General features: G+C 36.4%; 2 protein-coding genes across 2 annotated transcripts; both read right to left on the bottom strand.

The window, feature by feature from the left end:
• LOC140767718 (transmembrane 9 superfamily member 11-like) lies at nucleotides 1-2382 on the bottom strand. The gene has a single exon (XM_073107723.1). The coding sequence runs from the start codon at nucleotides 2184-2186 to the stop codon at nucleotides 207-209; it is 1980 nt and encodes a 659-aa protein (XP_072963824.1). The 5' UTR covers nucleotides 2187-2382; the 3' UTR covers nucleotides 1-206.
• Nucleotides 2383-3623: 1241 nt separating this feature from the next.
• LOC140767372 (uncharacterized) lies at nucleotides 3624-9764 on the bottom strand. The gene is made up of 5 exons (XM_073107248.1): nucleotides 9261-9764; nucleotides 8299-8363; nucleotides 6595-6656; nucleotides 5142-5211; nucleotides 3624-4251 (listed from the first exon to the last, which is right to left on the bottom strand). The coding sequence occupies exons 1-5, from the start codon at nucleotides 9505-9507 to the stop codon at nucleotides 3769-3771; spliced, it is 927 nt and encodes a 308-aa protein (XP_072963349.1). The 5' UTR covers nucleotides 9508-9764; the 3' UTR covers nucleotides 3624-3768.
• Nucleotides 9765-13191: the final 3427 nt, after the last annotated feature.

The raw sequence follows: 13191 nt of genomic DNA, 5'->3' as shown, positions 1-13191 counted from the left end.
TGGGGGGAAAATATTGCTTCTGAAAAAGTTTTGAGGTAGACGTACATAGCTAACTACCCTTGAATCATAACAACTCAAAGGAGAAATTATTTTGTAGCAAGTATCATATGGCAAAAGTGAACTAAGAATTAATAGAACAAGTTATACTCACTAGTGTCTTCCGACATTGTTTCCGGTTCAGAAATGCTCCTTGTTGCAGTGGTACCTCAATCAAGCTTCACTGAGGAGAAGAGGTAGTGAACGAAGCAGAACGAAGAAATGAAGCCAACAGTGCCGGTCGCAAGCATAATGGCCAGAGCCATGAAGAGTGAGTAGCCAAGATAGAGAATGGCTGACACTGGTCCACTCAAACTCTTGAGATCAAACACAAGATAGTTGATAGAGTACAAGAAGATGTATATGGCCACAGACCCAGATGAGAAGAAGGCTTTCCACCACCACCTCCAATCCTCAACGCAGAGGTGCATGTAAGTGAGAACCAGCGAAACCTCAGCGCAGACAACAACGAGAAGGATCAACACGATAAAGAGGAAGCCGAAGACATAGTAGACGCGGCCCATCCACAAGCTAGACATGATAAAGAAGAGCTCAATGAAGAGAGTTCCGAATGGTAGAGTGCCGGCACTGAGAACCAGCAACCAAGATGGGTATTTCTGCACCGGGATTTCGCGGGGAATTTGGTTTGTTCTAACAGGGTACTCAATGTGAGGTGCCTTAGCACCAAGTAATCCACCCACAAGTGTAAGGGGCACAGAGATGCAGAACCACAGCAGAAGCAGCACAATGAACAGAGTAAAGGGAATGGCCCCTGTGCTCTGGCTATGCCAGAGAAGGAAATTTAGAGTAGTCAAGATCAGAAAGGCTATACCGGGGAAGAAGCACGCGACACGCCAAGCAACCGTCTTCCAACCGGAAGAATCTCCACACCTCAAAGTCTTCCAAATCCTCACCGCGGCATAACCGGCCACGCTACCGAGAAGCATATAGAAGAACAGCATCCCAGTAACAAGGGTCCCCCTTGACGCTGGCGACATGAAGCCAAGCGCGGCAAATAAGATGGTCACAATTGCCATGCAAAGAATCTGTACCCCGTCCCCGATCAAAACGCAAAGCAGCACCGGATTGGCCGGTATGCGGAAGACATCTCCGACGACAAGCTTCCACCCTGAGAGCTCCTCATTCATCTGAGCCTGCGCCTCCTTATCAAACTCCTCATACCGCGTCAAATCACGCCGCACCGTCCTCAGCAATATCACTAGCACAATGCCGGCAAGAAAAGCTATGACCATAAGCGAATTGAGTATAGAGAACCAGTGAACCTTCGCCCCCTCCATCTTCAAATACACGTCCCACCGCGAGGGCCACTTGATGTCGCTCTCAACAAACTCCACGTCGTACGTGAAGACAACGGGCTGGTTCTCCTTCAGCGCCATCGAAACGATGGTAGGATCACATTCGATTCTTTTAGGCATTTCATCAAACATCCTGAGGCCCTTCGCCGCCGCCACATCGTGCCGCACACTACACGGCACGACCTCGAACCCGACCACCATGTACCCCTTCTGTGCCGCCTTCCCCGGAGGGATCGTCTCGGAGTCTCCGAACGCCATCACAGCGACCATGTTGGTCTCTTCATACTCGTGAACTAAAACACGAAACTTGAGGTGGTTAAAGATGTAGTACTCATCCCCGAGGTGAGCCCCAAGTGGGTATCCGGTCGATTTGAGCCCAGAGGCATCGCCTTTATTCGAATATCGAATCGCCGGGAGGTTCTCGAGGAGGAGATTGACCTGGTACTCCTCGTCAATGCGCTTCTTGAAGAGATCCAAATCCTGGGCGGTGAACGGATTGGAACGGCAAAGGAAGAGGGAGGAGTCGTTGGAGAGCATGTGGAACTGGTACGGGGAGTTCTCGATGCGGTCACCCATGAGGAGCTCCCCGAGGTTCTCGGCGCTCTGCGTGATGCCATCGGGAGGGAGGCAGAAGGGGAGGGAGTAGTAGTTGAAAGGGATCTCAGTTTCGACGGAGGTGAGGGAGTTGACTTTGGCGAAGAAGGGGTCGTTAGGGAGGTGCTTGTGGGGGTAGCTTCCGGGGAGGTAGAAGGAATGGGTAGGCAAAGGGAGGAGGAGGTGGAGAACGAGGAAGGAGAGGAAGACCAAGATGGGTTTTTGATGTAAGGAAGACATAGATGGGGTTTTGGAGGGACAGACCAAGACGAAGAAATGGCGAGATCTTTCGCTGCTTGGTACGGTTGGATTTAGAAAGGTTTGAGGCTGTTCATGGTGGGGAATTGGAATTGGAGAGGTGGAGAGGAGAGGAGAGGAGTTGAGGAGAGGAAGAAGGTGAGAAGCCAACGAAGGAGAGGAGGGACTTTATAATATTAAATCTCTCTCTCTCTCTCTCTCTCTCTCTCTCTCTCTCTCTCTCTCTCTCTCTCTCTCTCTCTCTCATCTCTATGTAATGTAGTTGACTCGTTGTTAGATTCTTAAGAATTGAGATTGATGTGAGGGAAATGGGAATGAGTTGGGCCAAAGAGAGACACCACTGGGAGAGTAAGGTCTGCTTGAGTGCACTCCACGTTTAATAATTAAATTGGATATAAAATTGAAAGTTATTTATTTTTGGGTAGATTACAAATTGCCTCCTGTAGATATGCTAAAAATTAAAAGAAATTCATTTGAATTTCACTTTATCCATATTATTTTACTAAATAAAACCGTTAATTTTTTTGTTAATCCAAACTAACCTAGAATGTATTTGACTTGTATTTATAATATGATTGAAAGAAAAAAAAAGTGATATTAGTAATCTCATTGTTTGATTAAATATGAATTTTTTTACTCATATTTATAGTATGATTGAAATTTTTGTTTCATGAACATATATTTAGTGGGAGGTATAGTTTGTTAGTTAGATATTACCTAAGATTGGTGCTTATAATCTTAGATTGAAGAAGATAAAAGATGTTGAAAATGCAAAGAAGGGTAATTCTGACATTTTATGATGAGAAAGTTCCCTCTAATACTTTTAAATTTTTTTTTTGTTGTACTTTTCTCTCTTATTTTGGATGAAAATGATAGTGATTTTATATTAGTTTAAAGGCAAAATAATATAAAATAAAAATACTATTTTATAAATCACTCGTTATATTTTACCTATTTTATAATTCATATTCGATCTTTCACGATTTGTTATCGGCCCCCTCTTTTGCCTAATCGATATCGTCCAAATTAGTAAAATATTATTACTACTATTTTTTTTCTCCGTCTGTTTTATAAAGAAGGCACGAGTAGTTGAAGTATTTAAAATTTATTTTATATATTATAATGAAATATTTTTTTATCTGTATTATTTAAATTAACGGAGGGTGTTAAACAAAATAAGGATCGGGTAATAAAAACCTCAAAGACAATATATAAATCATAAAATAGATAAAATATAGGATATGATTTATAAAATTTTAAATAAAAATTCAAAGAGAGAGTTTAATTTTAGACATATTGGCACTCTTTGAAATTTCAATGGCACCAGTTTTCAAAATTGGCAACTTTGAAAACAGTTATGTTGTTTAATGGAGACTGCTAAGCTTTCAAACAACACCACGAAGTAACAAATTTATTATTTTCTCATGACAACGAGTCTAACTAGAAGTAGCTATAAAGATCGAGAAAGATATTAACAAACTATCATAAATCATGACTTTATAACACATTCGACCGATACCTTGTTCAATCTTTTCCAAACCCGGGATAAATCCCATTTTGACGGTCATCCTGGATCCAAACCACTTTGTTGTCTCTCAAAACCTTCTAAACTTGCCTCCACTTGTTTAGTGTGGCTTTTATTACCAGTAAGTTGAACACCCAATCCTAGTGACCTGGGACGTATGGGAGCTTTTATGGGATGAACTATTCCTCGGCCATCCTTTCGTAGGCCGCCACCTTCAACAAAACCCATCTTAGCCATCACTCTTGAACCAAATCCTCTGGTATGCATCTCAAAAGCACCAAGCTTTGAAGAGTTCTTCTCATCAACTTTCTCGGATGCGATGGTTCCAGTTGAATCCGCAGCCTGTGTGCCAGTTGCAAAATCAAGTTGCATGGTGCCACAGGAGATGAAAGAGACTGGACGTTCAGCATATGACACATAGTTGTTCTGGTTTCGCTCGTCGCTCTTCTTACCGCTTGCTTCACAATTCTTCATTAACTTCTCTGGAGCACATACACATCTTGCTTGACTGCAAAGTTTTCCCTGGTGAGCAAGATCGACCACAAGGTGAGCATTTGTGATATTTGATGCCAAGAGCTGAAATTCCTAAGAAACTTTGTATATCAGCACAAAAAAAAAAAAAAGAAGTTTGTTGACACTTTACGTAAAGTAGATTAAAACTTCTTAATTATAATCTGATTGAATCTATCTGCCAGTATATTACACCAATTGGGATCAGTCAAACTAAACAAGGAGCTGAGCAAGCAACTATAGGTGCTTCGAGGTAACTTCTCAAGGTGTTCTACCTTACAAAAAAGGTGGAACCCAAATAATAGTGTGTATTTCTGGAAATCGGCGAAATGTTGTCTGAAGAAACCAAAACTCACACTTTACCAAGAACACCAGTCTAAAGAGAAAAAATAACTGAAACATTGATAGTATCAAGCAGATAACCAGCTGAATGAAGACTCCACTGATGCATTTCTCATATCTAAAAAAGAACAGTATAAGCTACATTAAAAACCTAATAATCTGCCACTAGATTAATCAACCATTTAGTATTATGACGAAGCCTAGTCAAAAATCAAATGAGTGTGATAGACTAACACATAAGATCAGACATCAGCTTATGACTTGTTCAGCTACCACATTACTGAGAAACATTACACCTTTCAACAAACAGGCCACATACAACTGGAGTATTTTTGTAATGAAACTGACTATTTGGGCTTCTGTCCAAAAAAAAAGAAGGAAAAAAGCCAAAGCTCCTTCAGGACTCAAATGCCATGACACTCTCTGTGCATGGTAGGGAAAAGAAAGATAAGAAGCAAGAAAGTGGCAGATTTGAGAACATAAAATTCAGTATATAGTTCCTCAGGAAAAACAAATGAAGATAAAGGAAGACCAATGTAGTATAAGTAGGAGATCATTACCACTTCAAATCGCATTCCGTCAAGTGAAGATGATAAGTGTGTTTTCTCAGTTCTTGCTGCAGTTACAAATCTGAAAGAAGTATCTATTATTCTAGAACTCATTATTCTGGCCAATTCAAGTTGTTGAGAATAAGCATATGCACAAACAAATAACCCTCATTCTTTCTGATGGCCAAAATATGCCAAGTTTCAAAAGCATTAAAGAAGTGTATTCCTTCTTCAAAGTTTGATCCGATGCCTCCAAGCTCTTTCAAGTATAAGGCGGAAAGCAGAACAGAGACCCATAGAGCAGTCCAATATTAAAGATTCAAATTAAAAAGAATGACTTGTTAGTACAAAGTTTCCAATATATAGGGAAATACTGAACAGTACTGAACTTCAAAATAATTCAACCTCGACAGGCATTAAAGAGTCTATACCAATTGTTGGCAGTTCTGAACTTTCTCAGCAGAAAACATAGTCAAGTTTGTCTTTAGAATCCCTTCCTGATATTACCATAACAATGAAAGGAGAGAATTGCATTGTCCAAATAATGTGTGGGAGAAATGACTCTTTTCTTCCATTCATCTTGATCTGAAGTAATATTTTCCTCAAGGAAGAAATATCACGTCTCCTTTCATTGTTTATGATCATACCCTTCCTTTTTTTGTTCTTTCCCTCCCCCCTCTAGAGCTTCATACATATACGAAATCATCTTCTTACCATCCATTATGTTGTTTCAGGCACTTTATCATAAAAGCCATGTATTCCTCCAATACTCATTAATCACACTATGTTTCGACTTTCAACTATACTTCTTATTTACAAACTTAGTCATAGCAGTTCAAGATACACATAGATCAACCAGATTTACCTGATACTGATGTAAAGAGTCCCCACAACCTACTTCAACATAAGTTTGGATTCATTTTCTGGGTCATTGACTTATTTCTACTATTTTAAAAAGTTTTTGACCCGACATAAGAGAAAGTAGAAACAAAAAGAAGAATAAATAGAAGATTCAGTGAGCCATTTATGCTGACAAATGAAATAGAGAAAAACCAGAAATTTGATATATCAAATAAGATTTAGCTAGATTAATATGTAACAACGTATAATAATCAGAAAAGGCCCTCAATAAACTTTGAAATTTAATATATATTTCTGTCGTTTTCAATCTTCTGTTGATCATAAATGTTTTAAAGAAAGAAAGAAATGGTTTTAAACCACAAAGAGTATTTTAAGCTGCTAATTGACGAGTATATTCTAAAACATCCTCATGCATTCCAAATCAGTTAATTAATTGATAAACAACTATGACATACACATCTAGATCTAACCTGTATATAAAAATAAAGTAAATAAGTGGTTCTACTAGTGACTCATGACTTATATTATTGATGAAACTTATAGTATCATGGTACTTGAGCTAAGCTGCCCAAATACATTTTTAGAACTCATTTGGCATTGTTACCTTTTCCTGCATGAACCTTGGCAGCGACTTCGTAGATTATAAACTGATTTTATTCGTGGTACCTAGAGAAGCAAAAGAAATGATGATAAGACAACTTGATCGAATAGACATGCAACCACAATACAAATAACTCTTCGCTAAAAAAAGTCCACATTTGTGAAATTTGTAACCTGAGATGACGATCTTGAGAACCTGACAATATTCCGCATTTACTGAGTTAATTAATTAGTACATCAATTACTATTTTAATATGTAGAGAAAGGCATCCCAACAATTACTAAACAATAATGACTGAAGTCCTGAAAGCAACTCGAAACAAGCATGACAAAGATTTTTTGCCTTACTTTATATTTTGAAGCCATAGAAATTTAGTTTTGTGTGCTCACATAGAATTACCAAGTTATCCACCACCTAAATTACATCTCCAGGTTTTTGTGGGGCCATGAAAAATTGTATGGTTAGTCAAATGGTGCCAAAAACAATGAGGGCAATTACAATTGGAGGTCCATGGAAATTAGATGCTACAGTTCAATATTCCAAAAGGTGGTCCCATAAGCCACTATACAGCCCATATAATAGTAATTGAGTGCATAAGAAGCCACACAGGAAATCTCTTTGGGCTTTCCTGAGAATATTATCCCAGTGATGAATCTTAAGTGTAATATGCTTCCAAAACCTATATTACATATTATTAATTGCTTATAATTTTAGTATCAATAAGACAAACAATAGACTATATTACGGTTGGGATGAAGGGATCAACCGATCAACAGCAAAATGTTGCTTAAATCAGGACATAAAAATTACATTTTCAAATAATCCGCCATGAGTATGGCTCTGCTGAAAGAATATGGAACACCATTTTAATCATAGTAAGAGTTCAAAATATAGTAAAGCCACTGTAAAAGAATATGTAAGTCAAAGAACCAACATGGGAACAATCATAGGAAAAAATTGAATGAAAATTTGGACAACATAACAACCTTATTCATCAACATCTACCTCAACTTCTACAAATAAAGACCAAGTTTTCTAAATTCTAAAATAAAAATTAAATTGCTTGGGCAACTGCACTAATTCAATGCTCCACAAACTGCAATGCATTCAACTAAGCATGTAATGTAAATAATACAGAATATTTTGTCAAAGCATTTTGTCCAGGTAAACATGTTCCAAATATTAAAAGACCGGAAAAGAAAAACAAAATCTAGACTCATTTTTCTTCGTTTTAATTGTAGCAATTTAACCCAAAGCAAAATCTGAACCCAAACATAATATATTTCAGCATATATAATAACTGAAGTAGCCCAAAACAATTGCCCAAAGTAAAGCTGACAATGTAGGTTGTTATACGGAGCAGTAAATAATGGGCCAGCTTATAAAGGCAACAGAAAGAGCAAGTCAAGCTAGCACAAGGGAAGAGAAAGGTTTTGAAACTGGAAATATCACACTTCAAACTTTATTATAATTTAAATTAATCAAATCTGGTCTCTCACAGGTATCAGGTGATGAAATTAGAAATAACAGTTGTTTCTTCCGACACGTTACGTCCATATAATTAAGGATAAACGACAAAAGTATAGAAAGATAGTTGTACAATGACCGAGTAAGAAAGACCTTCTTTAAGCCAATTAAAATAGAATATAGAACTTAGAACACACATAACTAACAGCTTGAGAACTAGACATTTACATCAAATCTTACATAGTTTCTCTTGTGCTGCCGACAATTTACTGTGCTTAGATCCTTTTCGTGTTTCTTCTTCTCACCTAAAGCAAATTGGAACATTACACAAGTCAAATGAAAGGCCAGCACGTGATGAAATTCAGTGATACAGTCTGTCATAATATACATTAAGGCTAACCTTTGATTAAATTACATATCATTCACTACTATCAAAGAGAATAATCCTGTCTATCCCAGCTGAAATTGAGTCAATCACTTGAACTGGATAATACTCTATGCTTCACATATGTCAGCAAATCAAATAGAATTCTGATAGGATCTGTCCAAAACAGTAAATAAAAAAGCCGATGCGCTCCAGTTTCACCACATTATTTGGTAGACGTCTCTTAATTTTAAAGAAAGTAATCAATTCTCTGGATACAGAGCAATTAGTTAGCTACAGCTCTCTTATCTGTTATTGTCCCTCTCTGACAAAAAACAGTTCAATTGCTGAACATGGGCAATGAGCTTAAGCCATTTACTATCACCTGCTCCACTACAGAAGTAAGATGTAGCCATTCAGCGATTATCATCAAGGTTACTATCAAGAAAGATGTGGAAGTCTTGAATGTCAATAACAAATATAAAAAAAATGTGACATCTTGGTATAATATGTGAAAGTCAGAGAGAACAAGACAACGTGGCACACTGGCACAAATCAAGCTCCTGACTTGGACTTCACAAATCAAGGACTAGACCTATTGGATCTTTGCATTGTAAAAATATTTTATAATAATTCTAATCGTCAAAGTATTCTAGGTCAAAATATGACCAGTTCAGAAGCTGTACAGACAATTATTCGTCATTTTAAATATATATCAGGATTGCAATCTAAATCTGAAGATCTACTACTGATAAATTGCCAACCCATAGCAGTGTCACTTATGCACTTATAAAAGAAAAGAGAGATACTTGGAAGTTGCTAATACCACGAACATTACCATGCCTACGCCTCTTTCTTCTCCAAGCTTTCCGACGATCCGAGATCAGCAACACACCATCCGATGGCAAGTTACCAGCATCTTCTAAGCTATCCGTTCCTTTCCCCACCTCATTCTTCTCCAATTCATCCTTCTCCGAAGAATTTATACTTGCAATCTCTTCCAACTTCTTACCCGTATCATCCAAATTCTCACTCGCCAGCCGCTCGGCGCTCATCAGCTCGACTCTACCACCAACTCCTTCCATGTAATCCTCCGCCACCACGTCGTCGATGTCAGTATTGGAACGGCCCCTCTTCCTCTTCGTACTCTTCGTTTTCTTCGTTATCTTCGTCGACAAAAACCTCCTCAGCTTCCACTAATCAATTTGCAAAGATAAGTCTTCGATCTCGTCCTCTTCCACCTTCCTCTCGCGGTACGCAACCCAAACCCTAGAACTCCGAGCAAATTTGGAGGCCTAATTACCGGTTCTAAGCGTAGGCGGTGGCGGTGGCGGTGGCGGGAGATGAGGACGTTATCTTATGAAACCTCTTTCATTTTAATAATTTTATATAATTGGCACGGATTTTAATAATAATTCCCAATTCCGATAAAAAAAAGAAGCAACGAGCTTATGTTCTTAATTTGAATGATTACCCGATTTAATTAGACATTAAAAATAGAAAAGATGGGTTCTCTGTTGAGTGGACCACTGATTTTATTGAATTAATCCTAATTATTCTACCCTCACTAATTTAACACACACTTTCTAAACTTTTTTATTATTCACGTACAGTTTCTAAACTAAGAAAAATATTTATAAATAACCCCTTAAATCTAAAAGAAAAATATAATTATACGAAATTCTAAATTAAAATATTCTTTTGGATCAGGAGGCGTATATGGTTAAGAAAAATTGAGTGTACAGAAAATGGTGATAGATCAAAATATCAAATAAAATTAATTTTCCGCTAATAATAGCAATTTATTGATCGTCAGATATTATAATAAAATAGCTTGATACATAGACAAAATGGCTGTATAAGCTTTGACACTTAACCTATTTTATATAGCACTATAAATTAAAAAATAATAATATTAAGAAAATTTATAGGAAAGCTTAATCTTAAAAGCTTCACAAAAAAAGAGCCTCGACTCAATATGTAATTTCATTGTGATCTGGCAGTCCAAGACAGTTCCATGAAACTCTGTTAGGTTAAATGATCCAAAATTACCAACTAATATAGAAAAAAAACAAACACATAAATATGCAACAGGAACTAAATAAAAAGAATAAAAAATAAAACATCCCAAAAGACACAAAGCTAAATATAATCAACAAGTGGACGGGAGGTGAAAGCGATAGGCAGCAACGAGAAAAAAGCCGACGGATTTATACACTGGCAAGCTACGAATCAATGAGCCGGAGAACTTAAAATATCATAATTATTATTAATAAACATGCTTTAAACTTAAGCATTTAATAATTAGTACCTTACAATCCTTATAATTTATAATGATTTTTTTGCTCTTATTATAGTTAATACTCTACTAAATAGGTATTTAATATTTATACTTCCACCCTATATTTTAGTTTTATTATTATTAAATTGGTATTTAACCAGATAGCTAGCTAATGACAAAATAGAGAATATTCAATCTCTTTCAAAAAAAAATAAAAAATATATATAAATAAAGCCTTAGCCATATATCCATTTTTTGATATTAAGATTGGTTCCCTCTTATAATTTTACTCTTGTTTTATATATATATATAGTAGAGTTATTTTATCTATATGATAACTCTAGGTTATCTAGATTAATGATAGAGTGCTTTATAGACAATAAAATGTACAGGTGAAATGATACATACTAACATGATATTATAGTAGTGTTAATGATAATACCAAATTTATAGAGGTTTTATACGTAACATGAGCAATTCCAAATTTAGAATTTGGAACCCAATTGAGTTTCAACGAGGCTCTAAAACTAGATCCAAATTTGGAGCCACGAATAGTGAGGGCCGGGCTCCATTTGTCATTTCAACCTTTTAAAATACCAAAATTACTCAATAATTATTATATTCAATAATTTTAATTCTATTTGTATCCTTTATTAAATAATTTAGTTAGTTAAACTGAATATATAATTAGTTTTACTAATCGATTTTTGATAAAAATAATATCATTATTAGAAAGGTCTCATCGAGACCTTTAAAATGAGTATAATATTAAATTATTTTTAAGTTAATTTAAATTTTAAATTTTATTATTATTTATAAAAATAAGTCAGATATTAAATTATTTTTGAGTTAATTTAAATTTAAATTTTAAATCTAATATAGAGAGATGTTGTCAATTCATTTAAATAAAATTGAAAATCCAGATGAACGTGCTTTCTTTCAAAGAAAAAGACAGAAAATTTGTAGAAGAAGCAATATTCATTTTCAAGTCGGAGGTTTTATTATGTAGACACTGGTTCATCGCAAGAAGGTGGATACAGTCAAGAAATAGAAGGTGGCTACGGAACCGAAACCGGTGGCTACGGAAATTACCAAAATATTAAACATCTATTGCTTTTATTATGTTTGGTTAATTTCTACTTATTTTATGTAATGTAATTTTGATATTTTTAGTTAATGACATGTAATGCTTATTTCGATGTTTATTTCGTATAATGTAATTTCGATGCGTTTAATTAAAAAATTAATAATTTAAAATTAATTCTAAAACTATTGATTCTTAGTCTTATTTTAAAGATCTTGATGATAGTTTTCTAACAATATATTTTTTATTAAGAAATAATAATGCTAAGATGACCTATTAAGTAGTTTAAAATAACTAATATAATAATATATATAATATTATTATTTTAATATATATGGAGCTTGGTGCGTTGGAGTGCACCGAGCTCTTGCTCCATTTTTGGGCCAGCGTTGGATATGGTCTAATGGTTATTTGTAAGAATATTTACATACAATTAAAAATTTAGATAAAAAGAATTTGGAAGGGTATTTTGGTCTTTATAAGTTGGTCGATGGTAAGAAAATCTTTTATATCTCTGAATAATTCTGGACATATACTAAGCCTTATAATCATAGCCATAGCACAACAGGAAGAAGTGACGATGAATTTGAATTATCTTACTCGATTCTTTGTCCAAATCCACTTCAGTTCAATCAACCAATTTTATTTTCATTTAGAAATGATGAGAGATATCCAACAATAGAATCAGTAGACATCCAAAGGACATCAAACGAGCAAAATTGATCCTATATCTTACAGTGTGATCTGATAAAAAGAAGTCTCTATACAATTAATCAACCACTATCTAAATCCTCAAACTGAACTCCATAAATCTATCTCAGTCAATTCAGAAAGATCAGACCAACAGAATTCATCAAGGACTTAGAGGCTGCTACTCTCTTGGAGCTGGAAATTAGAAGCCAAAGCGAGCTGCCGTCTCTGGGGCCTTCTTCTTCCTCGTTTCAGCCATCTATGGAGCCTCTGTCTTACTCGCTTCTGCCGTCTGCCGAGCCTTCTTCTTCCTAGAAGCAGCCAACTCTGCTCTGCTTCCATTCGGGCTTGCTCTTTTGGCGTTGGATAGATGTACCTCTGCAACAAAATTAAACAACAGTGAGATTGTCCGCGGCCAGACTCAAGATTAGAAGCCACAAATAGGAATTGATGCAGAGAGGAATTGTAAATGTAACCTTCTTGGGATCTTGGACAGACCCAGAAGAGTTCTTGATGGTGTACTCATCCATGTACCTTCCCCGCTTCCGGCTTCTCCGTGTAGGCAAAGCTCTGCTTGGGGCCCTTGAAGCCGTCGGCGTCGACGCCCGGCTTCGCCAGCTGGCTGTTCTTCAACCGGCCAGGGCCGGCTTCTCGCGACGACCGACAGCCGCCGTCCCATTTCCGGGTGATCGACGTGAAGAAGTACCACTCGAA

The sequence above is a fragment of the Typha angustifolia genome, chromosome 9 (assembly GCF_048772165.1).
Source record: "Typha angustifolia cultivar Huaian chromosome 9, ASM4877216v1, whole genome shotgun sequence".
In the NCBI taxonomy this organism is placed as follows: domain Eukaryota; kingdom Viridiplantae; phylum Streptophyta; class Magnoliopsida; order Poales; family Typhaceae; genus Typha; species Typha angustifolia.
The sequence above is the reverse complement of the archived record's forward strand: the minus strand, read 5'-3'. Positions and strand labels throughout refer to the sequence as shown.

What these genes read in the sequence shown, in the direction of transcription:
- LOC140767372 (XM_073107248.1), bottom strand. Translation starts at nt 9,507, where the DNA reads ATGGAAGGAGTTGGTGGTAGAGTCGAGCTGATGAGCGCCGAGCGGCTG. An exon ending in AAGAAAGAGGCGTAGGCATG is followed by an intron (nt 8,364 to 9,260) that starts GTAATGTTCGTG and finishes AATTTGCTTTAG; the next exon opens with GTGAGAAGAAGAAACACGAA. An exon ending in ACGGAATGCGATTTGAAGTG is followed by an intron (nt 4,252 to 5,141) that starts GTAATGATCTCC and finishes CTTGCTCACCAG; the next exon opens with GGAAAACTTTGCAGTCAAGC.
- LOC140767718 (XM_073107723.1), bottom strand. Translation starts at nt 2,186, where the DNA reads ATGTCTTCCTTACATCAAAAACCCATCTTGGTCTTCCTCTCCTTCCTC.